This window comes from Hylaeus anthracinus, unplaced genomic scaffold, assembly GCF_026225885.1.
Source record: "Hylaeus anthracinus isolate JK02 unplaced genomic scaffold, UHH_iyHylAnth1.0_haploid 12002, whole genome shotgun sequence".
Lineage (NCBI taxonomy): Eukaryota > Metazoa > Arthropoda > Insecta > Hymenoptera > Colletidae > Hylaeus > Hylaeus anthracinus.
The window spans coordinates 7,937,563-7,956,329 of record NW_026534349.1 but is presented as its reverse complement, the minus strand read 5'-3'; the positions used below and the strand labels follow the sequence as shown (position 1 = coordinate 7,956,329).

At 37.3% G+C, this 18,767-nt stretch overlaps 2 protein-coding genes and 1 non-coding gene across 3 annotated transcripts; 2 read left to right on the top strand and 1 right to left on the bottom strand.

Moving 5' to 3' along the window:
- The first annotated feature begins 1,749 nt into the window (after window positions 1–1,749).
- Window positions 1,750–15,763, top strand: LOC128891654 (homeobox protein ceh-19-like). Its single transcript, XM_054151312.1, has 5 exons — window positions 1,750–2,303; window positions 2,773–2,895; window positions 11,762–11,988; window positions 15,102–15,238; window positions 15,309–15,763. The coding sequence occupies exons 1-5, from the start codon at window positions 2,129–2,131 to the stop codon at window positions 15,517–15,519; spliced, it is 873 nt and encodes a 290-aa protein (XP_054007287.1). The 5' UTR covers window positions 1,750–2,128; the 3' UTR covers window positions 15,520–15,763.
- Trnam-cau (transfer RNA methionine (anticodon CAU)) lies at window positions 14,571–14,643 on the top strand. The gene has a single exon. It is a non-coding gene; the product is annotated as a tRNA-Met (tRNA).
- Window positions 15,764–15,957: 194 nt separating the features above from the next.
- On the bottom strand, window positions 15,958–18,463 carry LOC128891649 (cyclin-H). The gene is made up of 6 exons (XM_054151305.1): window positions 17,836–18,463; window positions 17,107–17,331; window positions 16,868–17,041; window positions 16,573–16,798; window positions 16,377–16,488; window positions 15,958–16,274 (listed from the first exon to the last, which is right to left on the bottom strand). The coding sequence occupies exons 1-6, from the start codon at window positions 18,052–18,054 to the stop codon at window positions 16,133–16,135; spliced, it is 1,098 nt and encodes a 365-aa protein (XP_054007280.1). The 5' UTR covers window positions 18,055–18,463; the 3' UTR covers window positions 15,958–16,132.
- Between the last annotated feature and the right edge of the window lie 304 nt (window positions 18,464–18,767).

Genomic DNA, 18,767 nt, shown 5'->3' with positions numbered 1-18,767 from the left:
GCAATTCGTCGTTTCATTTTACCCTTTGACTGTATTTATTATTCGATGAATGTACAGTTAGGAGCGAAACTAATCACTTTGAAAAGTTGACAATTTGAAAAGTTTTTTTTATTATACAGAGCGTCCCAGTTAGGGTCTCCACATCTCCAAATCTCCGATAAAGTTATTGCTCCACCCTGTACGTGTCAACATATAGGAGTTGATAAATAATAAAATCAGTTTTTCAGACTAAAGTACGCGATTAGTTCAGATTTCTTCTTGCTATATCTCGATTATGAAGAAAATAGAGAGCCATATCGTAAATCAACCGCGACGTGCATAAATAAATTTTAATTGGAACTTGTCCGTCGAGGGATTGTTACCACCGACGTTCCCAGATCTGATTTATACGGAAGAATCGCGACTTGGCTACCAGTGGCTTTGGAAACAAATTTCTGCAGTGTATTTTGCTGGTTCGCATAATCCCAGCCAAGTTCCACATCTGTCAACAGTTCTTGTATCACTCTGTCGTCCCTATCAACGTCGCGTTAATACACGCGATTATGCGTCTAATAATCTCATTAAACTTATGATCGATTGTGCGCCCGCCGACCGTAATGGCGTAATGGAACCGACAAATTTCGCGCGTCGTACGATTTTATATGAATCCATAGGAATTCGAGCGATGCTGACAGTCAAATGAGCTCTAATAATATACCGATGCAAAGCTGGCTAAAATATTATTGGAAATAGCAAGCGTCCAAAAAGTCTATTTTGTAGCTACGAAGACAGCGTATTTTATTCTGTGCAATGTGTTTTTGAAATAGTATTTTTTTTTTTTTTTTTTTTTTTTTTTTGGAGGATACTGAAAATAGTAAGAGATTATTTTATTTGTATTGATTTATTTCTAATTTATTCGCATCGTTGCAATACTTGACCAGCGATGATTCGTGAATTCATGGTAGTAAGAAATACATGGGCTAACCGTGGCCATTGGAAAAAAGTAAACATCGCTTAAACTTAAATAATCCAATTAAAAAGGAAAATAAGTACATTTAATTTTCTTTAACGTTCATCTGGTGTATTTCCGTCATCCTGTGCGTGCGCAATACTGAAATTTCACTCTCGTCGCGCCAAAAGAAGTATTTTTGCTGAAATTTATCGCGGAGACACGAACGAAGCCAGAAAGGAAGAAATAAAGAATGTAACAAAAAATCATTTCTTTTGGTACCTACGCACTTCTGAAATCGGCCATTTGGATTCGAGGATTAAGAGACTTGGTAGCGTTCGATCTTGGTCGGAGACGTTACCATGTCTTCTCATAACTTCAAAATAAAAATTCACTTAAAATTCGTACCTCAAGAGGTTAACTAAACGAGAAAAATTGATCGTCCTCGTCAAGTTGGAATCGAGCGTGGAAAGATCAGGTAGTCGGCATAAATTCGATTCGTTTCGGCGCGCAACAGCTGGAAAGTTGATTTGAAATCTCGGGCTGGTTGCTGTCGAGGCAATTATTAAATAGCGTTTCATGGCGGTGACAGAAATTTATGGATACCTCATTACCACCGTTTAGTGACTGCTACCGTCGCGCTGTACGAGATCATTAGGGGCTCCTTCGAGAAACGCACGTGCTTGCCAAGGACCGCCCAAACTCTCGCGTCATTGGCCATCCAAGGGATGACGTCGTGAGCACGTGGCTTTTCGATACCGCCTCGGGAACCGAAGAATTTCACTTGGCTGCCAAAAAAGAATATTGTTGGACATCGCGGGCAACTCTGACAAACAGTCGCTGGTTTCGACTCTATTCCCGCGAACGGATCGCTGAGTACGCGTATATCGATCCCCTGAATCGATCTTTAATCATCGATCTTCGAATCCTCTATCCTTTCGATGGATGATCAGCACTTTGACCCAGGACATCAGTGTTTTGTGACACGACAGTGATAATCACGGAATGTGAAGTGAATCGTAGATACTCGAGGCACTGCTATCGTAGACAAGTTGATAAACTCATTTCACTAATTGAGCTTGTTGAATGTGAAGAGATACATCGCGTTGGAGATATCTAATCGTTCGATCGCCGCATCGATCGGACTACCGAATGGTGATAAGATCTAGACGACAGTGAAACACCGTTGGGGAATTTAGGATGTCAGAGGAACGCGCAAAAACGTATGATCTGACCAAAGAATCGCGCGAGTTGGCCGAGGGCACGAAACTATGCTCGTTCAGTATCGAGAGCCTTTTAGCGCCGAGCAAGAAAAGCGCGGATAACGAGGCCCGTTCGCCCGCTCGGACTGAAATTTATTTACACGGACACGAATGTGAGTACCCGCGTTAGACACAATGTATCAAAGATGATATGTTGTGTAAATAACCAGTACGAACAACGAATAAAAGATGAATTATTCTCTCATCATTCGTTTAACGAATATTTCAATTGGAGTCGTAGCACTGATTCTACAGTAAACTTAAATTTCTGTTTAATTATATTTTTTTTAAATTGCCCTCATAGAAATTCTGTCTTTACGTTTCAACAATTTTATTATAATATGATCTAAATGGTGTCGAATGCTTTCATTTTAATTTCCTTGTTTGCTTCTATTTAAATTAGAATTTGAATTCCGGTAATGTTTCCCGAGTAAAGACTGTTCTTTTAGAAATTGTCCTTATGTTTCAAGAATTTTAATATCATCAAGATGGTATCTAATTCTTCCATTTCAATTTATTGTTTGCTTCGTAATGTAAATTTTTTATTTTAAGTTTTTCTTACGACGTTAATTATTTTAACAGCGAACGACTCTGAGGGATGGAAGCTGGTAGCGCCAGATTCCTCCATGTCCATGGCAGAGGAAGCCGAATTCGACGATTCTGATATCGTTTGTTCCACCACTCCTGAACCAGAGATGTGTTATGGTGAGTTTAATTGCATTTCTTAATACTATTTACTCTGAATAATAGAGCAATGACAAAAATAACAGATTAACGTTCGCAAAATACGTACGAGAAGGAAGTTCGCAAAGTATTTCTTTTGTTTGGAGAAAATGTCAGAACGTTGTAACAAATAAAACGAAATAACATTTATTATGTTACTAAATTTACCGACAGACATTGTTTTGCAACGCCAGACTGCAGAACTTTGACATTATACAAGTGTCTCGCACTTGTGTTTGTCTTTTCAAGTTACTTAGTTAATTATGGTACATCAGGTGAACAGACAAAGACAGAAGCTTGGAATTTGTTTGAATTCCTCAACGACAAATAATAAAATTATTTATTATTTATTGAACATTCTCTGCAATATCTTTATGTTTCGTTAAACCATTTGATTAATGACTGTAGGGACACTTTTTTGCAAAAATTGTTCTGTTGACATATGTGCAAATACATATTTAAATCGAGCGTGATTTCAATTTATTCACGATCGATGGTATTATGAATTGTTTTTTAACGGAAATAATAATTCACCAATAATATTCAGAAGGGCACTATTACAGACTTCGATCTGCAAAGAGCGTCGTCTATTGCTAAACGCGCCATTTTGTCTCTCAGAAACGAATCACTTGACTCGCATGAACCGAATACTGATTCCTCAGAATAGCGTATAAATCGAATCAAGGCTCTTTGTATGAAAAACGGAGTAAAAAACAAAAAAAGAAGAAATAGAACGAAATAATTTAGGCAGTTATGTAATTAAATTAATTTATTTCAATATAAAATGAAACGAAATGAATTGAAATGAAAAGCAAAAAAGTATCAGTCCAACGATATTTTACTCAGAAAATTGAACTGAAACTTAAGATGGATGTTTATTAAAAATCGTAAACTTCTACAACGTCACGACGATCGGGACCCTGTAAATGTAAACAAATATGATTATTATCGCTTCACGAATGACTCTTAAGAGATTAGATGCGTTATCATGTTCAATCACTCACTTTCCACTAAATTATCTTTGTAATACATGTTACAGTAGATGCTCGAAATGGTGGCTTTGCTCAGCGGTACATTGTCTGAAGTACTAACTATTCTGTTCTTCTTGTCCTCTCGTGTTGTTACTTATTTGTTATAAACAACTCGTTTAAATGTCCCCAAAAAAAAATGTTTGTTTACATTTATAGATTCTCGCACGTCATTCCGTTCAATGTTTCCAGTAAAATATCATTTCAAGATCATATTATTAATTACACACATTTGAACGTGTTTTAATGCTAGCTATATAATACAATAGGAAAAGATATATATATATTTTTCAGTGAAAAAAAATCGATGACCATGAAATCCCCCAAATGAAAATAGAAGTTGGAAAAGAATGATTGTTGCAGCATATAACTAAAAGAAATATTCAGGTAGCCTGTGTTAGATGTGTCACCCTGTATATAAAAATTCAACTGCCTTTGAATTCTTCCTAAAAATCGCCACGAGTTTCCTAGACAACCCAATATTTTCATTTAAACGCGGAAAACTGAAGAACACTTTGAGCTTTTCGATGAAAGCGTTTGTTACATAGTGCGTAATAAAGAGTAATCGTCTCCACTTAATTCGCATATTGTTACCAACGCGGACGTGAACGGGAGTAATTGTTACAGAGTCGAGGCCGATTGCCTCGCGTGGCAACGAATTGGTAAGTTCGCGCGGAGGACCGTTGGCCCCGTGAGTTTGATCCATTACTTCCTGTAGGGTCCACGCCCACTCAATGTTCCTGCTTCTCGTCCACTATTTATCTGTCTCCTGCTAATTCTGCCATGGAAATGCAGCAAAATGTGCGTTCGCGCGGTACCTAGCCACAGAATGAAAAAAGACACCAAGGACCGCGAACCATTCTGCGACATCTTGCGCGTTGGTACATTTGATTTCGCTTCTTTGAACGCAACGGAGGATCGTTAACTCTTCGCGGCACGAGAATTTTAGTAGCTTTACGAGCATTCGCACAGAGGGAGGGTCAAAGAAAGTCCGACTAGCGAACTGGGTTCTTTTTATTAACGGAACAAATATTTTCCGAGCCAATTTCTTCTGATATGTTGGAGCAATCTGTACTAATATTACAAAGAGGTAAAGTTTGTTTGTTTGTATGTTATGGGTAGTTCCCGGAACTATCGACCCGTTTTTAACAAAGTTTTCAGTAATAGAAAGCTACACTATCCCTGAGTAACATAGGCTATGTTTCATTTTGATAAAACTACGTTTTCAATTTGAAATCTGAAAATTTGTAAATCAAGTCGGAAGAAAAGCGTTGCTTGGCTATTTTATCGCCGACCGCGATTAGTAAACTGAAATCTTTTTTGACAAGGATGCCACTAGACTTTTCATTCACGACCGTAGGATATTAGAATTAGGTAAAGTCATTTAATTGTAAATGACTTTATTCATTTTGTCTGTAATAGAGTACTTTTCGTGATTGGAATATTGTTTTTGACATGAAAGTTACACGAGCCCATAGGGGGTTAACGTAGTTGTTTCGAAAAGTACAGTCTTAATGCTCTCTTACACGTGTCTATAATAAATCAATACGTTTATCTACACATACATTCGCAATAATCGAGAAATGATTGTGACAACAATGCTGACTGCTACTGTACAACTTCCGATTGTAAACCGTAACCCCCTCATCTCGGACGAGCCCCCATTTTTTTGTAGAAATCTCTACGAAAATAAGCCAAGGCAGGGAAATTCGAACCCACGATATTCGGATCCATAGTCGACAGCTTTTCCTACACGACTAATCCAGCACCTTTACGATTCGTGTTCATGTTTGACTCTTTATTCTTGGGTATGGGGAGGCGCGTTATCACAATATCGAAACAATTTCGCGAGCTAATCCACGAATGCTCTAGAATCTAAAAAAAACCATCGAATCGGCTACAATTACAGCAAGAGAGGAAAACAAAATCGAAAGTTGATGAAATTAGCACGTTGCAAGATGAACGTTATAACACGCTGACAGTTTGCGATTTACGAACAGCTCGATAGTCGTTTGCTGATCGACGACTCCGCGCAACTTAATTTCATTCCGCTGGGATAGCCGAGTTCCTCGACGACTAATTTCCACCAAGGATCCCTGGCTCGCGTGATTTACACGGCATAATGGTCGCCGCGATAAATTCGAGATCTAAGGAAAGGACAATTCTCGTTTGCGCCGTGCGCTCGGACTTGAGATATGTGGGACGTCCCGTCCAACTACAAAGCCGTCAACGCGACTCGTAAATCTTTGAGAGAAGCAACGTCGCGAGCGAGTAAACCCCTCCAAAAGATGCTGTCCTTTTAAACGAATTCAGCTTTCCGACTTCTAATGAGCTGTTTGTTTTCTGCATGATTCTGTTTATCGCGCGCGGACCATAAATTCGCGCACCTTCGCGCACGCTGAGTGAATGAAAATAATATCTTGACGCGCGTTGAACGTTCTCTTCCACGCAGCAATTGTTCATATTAATCTTCGTCAACTCCTCTGAAAAACACATTCTGCATGTCCTTTGAGTTACTTATGGTTTAGTAAACATAATTCAATGGAAAAATGATAATTGCTTATGTGCAGTGCAGTATAAAATGGCAGTTCACGTAATGTTTTTGTTTATATGTAGGTCTGTGCCTGTATAGTCAATCATTTATTATTTTAGTTTAAGTAGAAATCTTTAATCGTTATTTTGTTACTATATGTTAAATTATCAACCTTCTAGGTTCTCGACCTGGTCTCCGTTATAATGAATCTACAGGGTGTCCCAGAACTCCTCTAAGAACTGGGAATCCTTTGCAAACAAGTCGGTGAAGGCTTCGTTTTTGAATTATTAACGAAAATCATCGATCAAACACAGACCCCGATTAGCGCGCGCTTAGCCGCGAGAGCTTATGCTAAGTAGCGGCGTAGCCAGCTGAACGCGCGCAACTCGGGCGCTGTGATTGGTCAATGATTTTCGTTAATAATTCAAAAACGAATCACCATCTGATATTTCTCCAAAGGAAATTGTGGTTCAGAATCGTTTCAGCTACCCTTTATTTCCGGTTCTTACATTAATTCTGAGACATTCTGTATACATGAAGATTGATAATGTTAGATTTTTCATTGAAATCTATTAGAGAAATTAATCTCGTGAGAAAGGAGATACTGTTTCTTCCAGTGTGTACTTCGAATGGGTCACCCTGTTTATGTAAAAGACGACAGGGCCACGCACACATGCGAATTTAGTCACTCTGTACGTTTTCGTTTAGTGGTTCAGTTCCCTTCAGAAAGAGCTTGAGGAAGGAATGCCAATTCCAACACAATAAAAGTACTTAAAAGTAAATTGCAACCTAAGGATTATTTATCGGACCTCATTTCCTAACAGATAGCCATTAATTGTTGCTTATTATTATAATTGCAGTAATTATAGAAGGATAACAATATGCAAAATTTGTTCGTATGAGTGCATTGGAATGGCCATCATTGGTTACGATAAACAGCCTGCATTCTCATTGTACTAATAAATCATACCAGTAGTCATCTAAACTCAACTGTAACCAATTCCATAGCGTTCGATTTTGCGCGCAACATCGACCTCCTCGATGACAGGAATCTTGCAACATCGTGTTCCGCGATGCGAAGCAGTCCAGCTTCTTCTTTTTACAATCAGTTGCGGATGTTGAAATATCGACACCGTTCCGTTCAAGTCTCTTCTTAACCGCGTCGGTGCTACTGCACAGCTAATTCTAGATCATAACAAAGGGCCTGGCCATCTGTCTGTCTCCGTGGCACGGGTTGACCAATCGGCACGGCTCGCGCGCGAATTAATTGTCCCGACGGTGTTGGCCCGCGCGCGTGAAATCGTGCAACGCCGAACGAATGAAAATTAGCCACGGTTTATCGCGCATTTCTACTCGTGCTCCCGCCATTCATCACCGAATAATTAGGAGACAAGTTCACCGCGGCTCGCGGCAATTAGGTAAACTAGAGGGCGTGGTGTTCTATTTCGGCGACGCTTCGCGGCGCTCCTTCAGCGACGGGCGTGCTTCACGGACGTCTCGGCGTCCTTTTTGTCCCGTCCGCGTCCTCTTCTTCCACGGTCTAACCCTTTCTTCTTCTTTCTTCGCGGAGCTCGTCCGTCAATGCAACCGAGTCAGAAAGTCGACGACAAATGAGCCGTGCGAGGGAACGGGAGGGGGGGGGGGTGGCGGCACCCTCCGAAAATATTTTCCTCTTCCGTTCGTTCGGACGCTTCCGGCAAAGAATTTAACGTCGATGCCCCGAGGAACTCGGACTTATTTTCTTTCTTTTGTCTTGGGAAAAAATACTGGATAAGAATTCACAATTTAAAGCGGTGAAAATGCACACCTCTGGATAAACAGACAGCACGAGTGTGCTATCATTGAGTGTTTGAGAATTGATTCGAAATTGTCTCTTATAGAATGGTATCCAACATTTTTCGATAATCACAGTTGTACTTATCGAATTATACTGTAATTTAATTGTCTACCCAATTCGGTTACCCAATCGTACTTCAATTATGTATTAATTCAATTAAATAACTCAAACTTTTCAAATAATTCATTCGCTAGTTACTGTTATCATGAATCTAATTACGTTCATGATAACAGTAATCAGCAATTGAAGTAATTAAAAAGTTTGAATTATCCAATTCAATTAGATAATTCAACGTTATCAATTGTATTTTATAGAAAATGATTAATATTGCAAAATTGTCTGTCCGGTAGACAATTTTCTGCAATGAAATATAGCATGGTCTTAAAATTGCAAAATCCATTAACTGTTTAGCCGTCACCCTTATGGAGCCACTTTGTATAATATGTGAGATATATGATGATAGTTCCCAGTTCATCAACGTGAACGAGTTCAGAACGACGATCAGCGTAGCTGAACCGTTTGGAACCTAGCGAATTCCAAATGATTCATGAGTTCTGACTTGATGAACACTAACTTATTTGTTTCATACTAAAAGTAAATCAATAAATATCATTTCACTTTGTCAACAAACTTTTTGAAAAATCTTAAATTATAGTGTCAGAGCACTTGATGTAGTCATAACTTTTTATATTTGTAATAACTTTCATGAACACTATAGATTAACACCATTAAACGACAAACATTATCACATCGCATTTCTCAACTTTTTGTTTTATGGAGTTCATCGATTTGTGAAATAAACGGCTCAAATAACTCTGTACAATAATAGTGTAATTTACGTACTTGCAAATTCAATGTTATTCCATATAAATTTAATGGTCATATAAATGTTCATATGACACATATTCTTCATTTTTCCAAATAAATTTTCACCCCTCACTGACGATAAGGTTCAGCCACCATTGTTCCACACTACTGTTTACGCAATGAAACGTAAACATGTGCAACACGTAGAACAATTTGATATTATTATCCGTGCACACTGATATTCAGGCGTCGGAGTTGGAATCTTTCCTGAATTTACACGTGCAGAAACGTGCGCGTCGCGCAACGTGGTGCCCACGTCGAGTGAAATAGAGGCGGTACGGTTTTAGCCGACGACGTCGGTAGTACGGGCTGAAGAGAAGACTGAAGAGAAAAACGCGCGAGAAACGCGACAATTACGTCGCCATCTGACAATTAGTAGCCGGTAAATGACACTACGCGGTCCCCGTAACCGCGACGCAAATACTTTTTTAGAGATATTTATTGCCCCCTCAAACCCGAGGTTCGCTCGATTCGATCTATTCTCCTTCTGAACAAGGAAGCTTCAACCATCGATTTATTGGTGCTAAAATCAGCGATGCTTTCTTCAGGTTTGACGGATAGTTCTACAGTTGGGGACGAAACTCAACATTTTTTATTTTATTTAGATATGTACAGTGCTATGCAAAAGTATTTTAGTATAGGCGTCAATTTTGAGTTCTTTTTGAGGATTTTTTCTTAATCTATAAGAAAGTTTTATAAAGTCTTTTGTACGCAGATTTATTTAGTTTTTAAGAGCATGCACAGTTTTTTTGCAAGTAAAAATAATCAAAATTAATGTGTCCAGCTTACGCCTTCTAAAGAAGAATAGGTTGTATTTATGAATGCTTAACTAATTAAGAGTTAATTATACGACCTACGAATAAACAAAAGAATGGAACAAATGATTAATAATTATTTGATAGAGGACAGAGACTCGTACACGCATGCCTTAAAACTAACTTAGAAACATGTCTTAAAACTAACCAAACCAAACTAAGGCTCGTTGAAAACATAGAGACAATAATTCGTGAAACATTTATGTCACAGCAAAATCGTATTCCCCATCATTGTTTAAATAATAAGTATTGTTAGCAATTAATGTAACTATTGACAGAAATTAATATTTAGTTGGTGCAATCGATAGATATTAGAATATTGACAAATTTCTCACGATTAATGTCTCGAATGGATACTTATTCTGAACCGTGATTGTTATTAATGTTTAATCGAACACTGAATGGTACTCATATAATGATGAGAGTATTAAACATTATCTTAATAACAGATAACAAAGCATTAGTTGTCTTAGCAAAATGCCTATTAATAGGCTGTCAGTCGGTGAAGTGTTTTCAATTGAAATTGTTCTCACGAAGGTGATACAACCATACGGCTATTCGGATTTCGTGAAAGGTATAATATAGCTTCGCTGTGTCCTTTTTTTTTTCTCCCCGAAGTGGCAGACATATATCCAGTAGTCGAGGCGTCGCGGTGCCACGGTTTTTCGTCGGATGAGTAATGGGCAGATAATTAGAAGATGATCCCCGGAGCTTAGAGCGCGGTTCTGTTACCAGTCGACTAAAAGAGACCCCGAAGACATTCCTCACCAGCGAGGCGCGATGTCTTGTACGCTCCGCTTGTACACTCGGGATAAATATAAATATAAACAACTTCGACGGGGCAAAAAGGTTCCGAGATTGATGAGGAGGAAAATTTCACGGGGGTAATTGGGCCTCGTCGGGTCTGAACGAGTCGTTGTTCGGATCGATCTCGTTTAAAAGCAATTAAAAACGAAAAAAAAACAGTCGCGCTACGGACGTACGAAACACGCTCGCGATTAATGACTGCCCCTTCCTTTAGATATCCCTCGATTTAAACGGTTAGAAGAATTTTTTTTCTATGCTAAGTTGATAAGTCCAAAACAAAATTTGTTAACGAATTTACAATTTAAAACTATTGGGACAAAGTAAAATTGTATAAAAACAGTTTTACAAAGATTTTAAGGCTCGATTACGTTAATCTCTTGTGACACACGTGTTATTACTGCTCATTTAATTACAACGCGGTTTCATTACATTTAATCGCGGAAAAGTAACATGACCGCAATTATTTGATAATTACATGATAAGAAAACGTTTTTTAATCATCAGTCCCCAGTGGACGCGTAACAAGAGTTATCTCTAGACTGTGGATTTTATACATTTATGGTGTACACGAACATGTAAAGAAAACATGAATATTGATCCAACATTATCTATATATAGATATATAATTATCAATAAATAGATAGATAATATACTTTACATTGTAAATGTTACAAATTTTAATTAAAATACACTATAGTGGGCTAAATTGATATGCTCGTAGATTGGAGACCCCTTATTAATAGCAATGTTTCTCAACCTTTTTCGTCTAAAAGCCCACACTGTAAAATCCGTTACTCAATTCGCCACTTTTAATTTTTAAAAGCTTACAAAATACGTAACTCTTACAACGTGTCTCTTACAAAATAGTATTTCACACGGGTGAAACCGCGTGGTGCAGCTAGTATATTATAAATGTATTACGTCGAAACTCTAGTTACCACTTTTCCAAACGATGTTGCAGAAGCATGCACCAGCAGTAGCGGTGCCAACTCCATGACAGGTGCGGACAGAGACGTTCAAGAAAAAACCGTCGGCGCGATTAGCGATGACGAAAGGAAGAAGAGACCCCGCACGGCGTTCACCGCCGCACAAATTAAGTCGTTGGAAGCGGAATTCGAGAGGAACAAATACCTGAGCGTAGCGAAAAGGTTGCAGCTCAGCAAGAATTTGAAACTTACTGAAACTCAGGTATACATTATGTTATGTACTCATCGTTATTCATCCTCGACGCGAAAGTGATACTCTGACACTGTGATACGATGGTTAAAGATGGTTAAAGATGTTCAGGATGGGGAAGTTGAAAATTGAAGGGAAACACATTCTGCGGAAGTCGTCTCGACCAAGGTGCACTCGACACAATAAATTTTGATAACGTTCGCTGCGACTTCCGCAGGCTTCGCCACCTGAAATAGTTTAAGTTCCATGTACCCCGAGTTCCTCAAAATCAACTGCCTTCTGAATTATGATTTCTGGGGGCCACCATATGTCTAGGCGCCACATCGTGGCGCCATGAGGCGAAGGTCGCCCTTTAGGACCAATTAGCACTTGTACGCCCTTTCTTCTCGCTGCCAGAGAAAGAATAACAGAACAAAACGATTTCTTCTTTCTTTCACAGAAATCTTTAATTAACTCTCGGCTCGGAGATGGGCAAAATTAATTATCTGTGTCATTTGTCAAAAATGTTATAATAATTTTGTGAAGAAAATTCTTGTTTCTACCTGACAAAAAGGAGCTCGACGTTAAAGGGTTAATGTTACAACAGGAGAGAAAACTTTGCCATGTAAAATTTGCTTTCCTACTAATTTACAAGTATTTAGAAATAATAGAACTGAGACATAAAACATGAATAAATATTTGTGCCGAATTTCGTCAAAATCAGCAGCAGACTTGTTTCCTCCCTTCCAACAAGCTCTTTCCGAGCGAACCACGAAATACTACCCATGCTCGAAGCCACAAAGCTCCCAACAAGAATGTCAGTAGCTGCCACTAACAATAAGTTCTAGCCACGGTCTAACTGATGTTTTCATGTATTCGAACGATTTCGTCGCGGTTCTAATATTACCCTGGCACTCGGTACTCGTAATTTCGGGAAAGATTTAAGTAATCTCCGCGATAACTGCACAAAGTTGTAAAATAGATTAAAGCAGTTGCATAAGTCGACCGTTTACTTTGTAGCAAGTGTCGCGGCTGTTCTGTTGGCCGCGCTTTAAATTAATTAATTTATTATAACGCCCCAGATATTTCTCTGGTCCGTTCGGTCGCGAGCGACGGGATAAGCAACGTAGCCAACGGTAGTAATTGCCAGAACGGTGGAAATATCGCGATGGGCACCGCGAACGAGACAGATAATTATCTTTCGCGATCATGGCAAAAGGGAGGACGATCAGACGACGGATCAGAGGGAAGAAGGAGACGTGTCGTGCCGCAGACATAACTGTCACAATATTTCTCGTAGTTAACGAGCCAGCTCCCGGGAGTCCCCTTCTTCTCTTGGTGTTTCTCCGATCCAGCATGCCACAAGAACCAAACGTCCCGGACGACGGATGCTCCGAGGCGACGGCCCGAAGAGGCGTCGATTTTTTAATTAGGATATATTACCGCTCGAATGCTCCGAATCCGGCTTGCTCTCAGAAAATTCCGAGATCATTTTTTCCTCGTGGTCGCCTCACGTGTCCGTTCGTTTTCGCTTTTCACCAGGCAGTTGGGCTCGATCCACTTCCATACGCAGCGAAAACTGTGCTGAATGATTCCTCGAGCAACATTAGTCAAGGTGGCGTCGAGAGCACATCAAATTCACCCGAGATCTCTTATTGAACTAATTTACCTGAACCTGACTGTAGTTTGATCTCGTGTTTCTTTATTTACAAAATTGATCGCATGGTAGGGTCAATTTTTCTTGGGGTATGGCTTTCTTAGAACAGTTGACACTCGAGTAGTCATATCATACATCTCCGCTCATTGGACACTTACGAACATTCACCACCTACAATCAAACACTTTGAACTTCGACTAATCGGTCCACAATATCCTTTTCCAATCTTCTATTGACTAATTCCGATGATATTTAACTCACTGAAGTTTTTTAACTTTATTTTTAAGCCTTACATGCGAGGGTCGTGGTCCACGACTCGCGCGCTTCGTTTGTGCCTCACGAAAAAGAGAAGGGCGAAGGGTGAACGATAACCGCGTGATGGTCGATTTGAGGGCACTTGAATCCATTGAAAAAATTATTCGCGAAACATTAATATTACAGCAAAATTCCACACAATTGCATCAACAATCAACAATTGTTAATAATGGATTTAGCTACTGTCGGAAATTAATTTTTAATTATTTAATCAATAGATATATAAATATAAAAAATTCCTCACGATGCATGTTTTCAATGAATACTTATTTTAAATCGTGATTCTTATTAATATTTGAGGGAATAGTATATTTTACTGTTTACATTATAAAGGCTTAACCAATTCAAGGATATTCATTTTAATTGCATCTCGAAGTTTCAGATTGTTATTACTATTAAGCATTACATTGATTTACTTGCATCGTTTGTTCGAAAAAAATTCTCGAAAAATGCCCTCTTAAGATGTGAATAACCATTTCTTGATTTTTGAGAAATCTTGTGTTCACGAAGTGTTTCAAACATTTTTTATGCATTATATGTCGTTAGAATTTTAAAAATAATTTAATGTTGCTTATACGACCCTTAGAAGTATTGATTTGCAAAGTTAACTATTTAATTATACTAGGAATAGCTTTGTACAACCGCCTCGGTAGCGCAGTAGGCAGCGCGTAAGTCTCATAATCTTAAGGTCGTGAGTTCGATCCTCACCCGGGGCAATTTTTTTGTTTCGATATTCCGAAATACAAAGAAATATCTAACTCATACTTTATCTCACTTTACGATTATTTGTAAAATTTTCTTTTTATTTAAGTACATCTTCCATAACCACTGTAACGTTTTACGTCTAAGGTCTTGCATCTTTTAACAAGTAAGGGTATAGCGCGAAATCCTTAAATTGCATTCGGAACAATTGCCAACTGAATGGAAAACTTAATGAAAAACTAAATAAAATATTAAACTGTCGGACTATGAGTAATTTCATCTTTTTGAGGTGGTTTAAAAATATTTTACCATGCATAAAAGCTAAGTAAACGACGAAAGAGTTTTTAACTTACCTAACACCTAAAGAGTTAAGGTTTTCTAGTTATGTACATAATGCAAGAAGTATATGTATAATACTACTCGCTATCATCGAATTCACCTTTCAGGAATCTCCTGTATTTTTTGTCCACAGATTAAAATTTGGTTTCAAAACAGGCGCACCAAGTGGAAAAGAAAGTATACAAATGATGTGGAGTTACTGGCGCAACAGTACTATTCGAGTTTGGGGATTCCCACACCGCGACCAATTTTTGTCGGGGATCGTTTATGGTGATTATACTTTTCTCTTTTTATATTTATGAATATTTCATTTATTTTAAACTGCGAAAATACTGTACAGGTTCTTTAACTACCCAGGACAACCACAACCAACGACACCGATTTTTCCTCAGCATTTAACAACAGTCCCTCTACCACCTGCCTTGCCTATCGTGCAACCATTGCCAAGCAACCTGTCGATGGGACAACAGTCGATTTTTCAAAATATACCCACCAACAATCCGACGTATCATTTGAGTCAAAGGTTGGACTTCAGGCATCAAGACTCGTGAATACATAAATGATACACATTATTGCAGTGCATTTATCAGAGACAACAGTTGCGCAACTGTTGAGCAATACTCTTAGATTCTTTGCTTTGATTCGTCCATTCGAAGTGACTAGACGAATCAAAGCAGAAAATCACTCAACAATTGTCTCTGATGAATGCACACAATGAGTAACTTTAAAAACTTTAGCTTTAGCGTTTTGCACTGTAAATTTAAGTCTTTTCAAGCATTAAAAATTGAAGTTAATTACCAAAGTCTGTACCGCATGAGCGGATAATGGAACTGAAACCATGGGAACATGTGTTTAGTAGGTCAAACTCTGAGGAATCGAGTATTTGTGATTAAGTAATAATAAGGACTTAGGAAAGATGTAAAAATCGTATGAATTTCGCTATTTGCATTTATTATAAGGAGACAGTATATATTCCTGTTTCGAATGGACAAAGTGAAGAAATACATTTTTATTTCCAAGTAATATACAAATAGTATTAATAAATAATATTGTAATTTTTCTGATGTATACTATTATAAAAAGTAAAGTAATAAATTATTTATTATACCTATACAATAAATTGAGGTATAAAAATGATAACGAGAGTTCTTATAGTTTTATTTATTAAAGGGCAGAAGGAGACAAGGTTTTACTGACTCCTAGAATCTTATCATCGCTTGCTGCTTGGTCCTGCATAATTTTGGCATATTTCTCATTGTCTTGCAAATCTTCTTCATCCAGCATTTCCTGCATCCTTTGTTTATATCTGTAATTATGTACTGTTTAAAATCTAGTCAAATTGGAAAATATCTTATTCGTATAAAGATGAGATATTAATTAACAGGTTATCTTAAATTGTTATATTTACATTTCACTGTCGGGATTATTTTCTTGATTTCTACATTTTTCTAATTTCTTTTCTAAAACTCTTACCACATCCCTCGAAGGAGATTCTACACATTTAGCCATAGACCTTATCTCTGTAATATTCATGTAATATCACAGTTATGCTGTATTGTAAAAGTATTTGTAAGTACTATAAGTTCAAAGAACAATATATTTACTTCTTACTGCTTCAATTATACACCCTAAGTGTTCTTTTGAAAACAATATATCGGTCACATAATTATCTAGATTAGCAGATGCTCTAGATGCAGCATGCAGTGTTGCAGCTAATGCAACTTGACTTGGAGCATAAAGTAAAACGCTGTCCGTCAAGAAGACTCTTTCTAGAAATTCGTCTATGTATGGCCTCAACCTTTCTGGATTTTCCAAAGAAGAATACCTTGTCTGAAAGTATACAAGCTACATCTGTCAAGGCATAACATTCATTCTTGTATAATGGCTTTGACGATATACCTTGATATCTATCATTAATCCCTCTACGGGTCTAAATGGATTATGTACTGTTAAATTATAGTTCAACTGTTGCATAAGAAGTAATTCATTATTAAGTATAATGTCAGATGCCTTTTCTCTATCACCTTTAATGTTGGCAACAAACTGATATATAGATACATTGAATTCCTCTACCTAAAATATTAAACCTTGTTATGAAATAAATTTGCAAACAAGTTATAAAGTAAAAGGATAATTACTTTACAGGCCAAGTAAACACACGTGACTAAAATCTCTTTTGGATGATAGTCCATAACACTGTTCCTGAGGTAGAACCTTTTAAAGTAATGTAATGCTGTTGCTATAGTAGCTCGGGGCATTGGAGGACTGAAGCGACGACAGAAATCTCTCAATTGCGATTCATAAAATCGAAGTAACGTACGTTCCTCTGTGTGAGATAGAAAATACTCCTCCCTTTCTTCTGGCTTTGCAAAGTATATTTAAAATGAATATTTTGCATAGAGTAATACAACTAATTTGTTAATAGTCAATCAGTGTTGATTAAACAGTAGGATTAAGTTTCTGTAGCATGTAAGCAAGCAACATTTTGTAAAGGTGGTTTTTGAGAAAAAAATGTTTATATTTACAGATAGATTTATATGATATAGCGATACAAAATTGTAAATATTAGGCTGGTGAAATTGAGCACGTTTATATTAAAATAAAGACATGAAAGTAAACAAAATGAAAAATGACATAGAAAAATAACAATACAAAACAGCATGCGCATGTATCAACAAGTTCGATCAAAAACATTTCAATTTATCGATGGAGGTAAAAACATACATAACCTGCAATAAGATTACGAACATGTTTCATCGAAAATTCGAATTCTATCTTAAATTACACGATACATAATGAGAGATTCGTTCGAAAATTAATACAATTAACAAAAATAACGAGTTAACATCTAAAATAAAACGACTTACTGTCATATTTGCTCCATGCCTCTCGATGAACTCTGCATTTGTTTTCTCTCGCAGCACTGTTAAATCATTCTCGTCGCTAAATATCCAATATTTTTTCTGCGAACTTTGCGGGAACATCGTCGTTCCGTTTCTTGACCGGTGGTTTAAAAAATCCGTAACACAATCACATTCGTAAACAACGTACCGCAAGTCAATGCGGTAAAAACAGGTGATGCTCATTCATGACGGTATACAAATATCAAGTTTGAGCTGGAAAGGTGTAGAGGGCAGCATTAGGTTCAGTCGACTAAGATTTCAAGTCGATATAGTAGCGATCTGCAGAATGAAAGGGTTAACAGTTGGGTTGCAGGAAAAGTTTTGTTCCTGCAGCAAGTAGAAGTGTTTATTTCTTTATTTCTTTATTTTATTTTTATTTATTTATTAGTCTGCTTGTTTTCAAGGCAATTTAGGTACGAATTAATATACAGTTTTGTAGAAATCTCGATTTTGTAACATATTTTAATGTACAACCGTACATGATAAGCATGTTGGCACTAACTGTATGAGATTCAAAATTTAAGATAATATAGACAGGTTGTAGTAGTTAAGAGTCACTTTAAAAAGAGATACATATTTAAGATTACTAATCCTATTTGAACTTTTTTAGTCCCTTTCAAATTTCAATCAAGTACGGTTATTTATAATATAGCATACATATAATTTAAATAAAGTTACTTATCAATAATTTTTCTAAATAGAACAATTTTTATATAATTATTTTTCTTAAAGTAGAATATATATTTGATTTTGTTTTTATTTTCAAATAAACTGCATTGCTTTTGTCGTGCTTTAAACACAATTCTTCATAAGTATGCGCAGCACACAAAACAGAAATGTAAAGTACTAGCAAAAAAGCCTGTTAATAGGCTACCCGTCGATAAAGTGTTAAAAAC

Bases quoted from the DNA above. Each gene is read 5' to 3' on its own strand.
- LOC128891654 (XM_054151312.1), top strand. From the start codon at position 2,129: ATGTCAGAGGAACGCGCAAAAACGTATGATCTGACCAAAGAATCGCGC. The intron at 2,896-11,761 runs GTGAGTTTAATT...ACGATGTTGCAG, and splicing joins TGAACCAGAGATGTGTTATG to AAGCATGCACCAGCAGTAGC. The intron at 11,989-15,101 runs GTATACATTATG...TTTTGTCCACAG, and splicing joins TGAAACTTACTGAAACTCAG to ATTAAAATTTGGTTTCAAAA.
- LOC128891649 (XM_054151305.1), bottom strand. From the start codon at position 18,054: ATGAGCATCACCTGTTTTTACCGCATTGACTTGCGGTACGTTGTTTAC. The intron at 17,042-17,106 runs GTAATTATCCTT...TTAATATTTTAG, and splicing joins GTGTTTACTTGGCCTGTAAA to GTAGAGGAATTCAATGTATC. The intron at 16,799-16,867 runs GTATATCGTCAA...GTATACTTTCAG, and splicing joins GATTAATGATAGATATCAAG to ACAAGGTATTCTTCTTTGGA.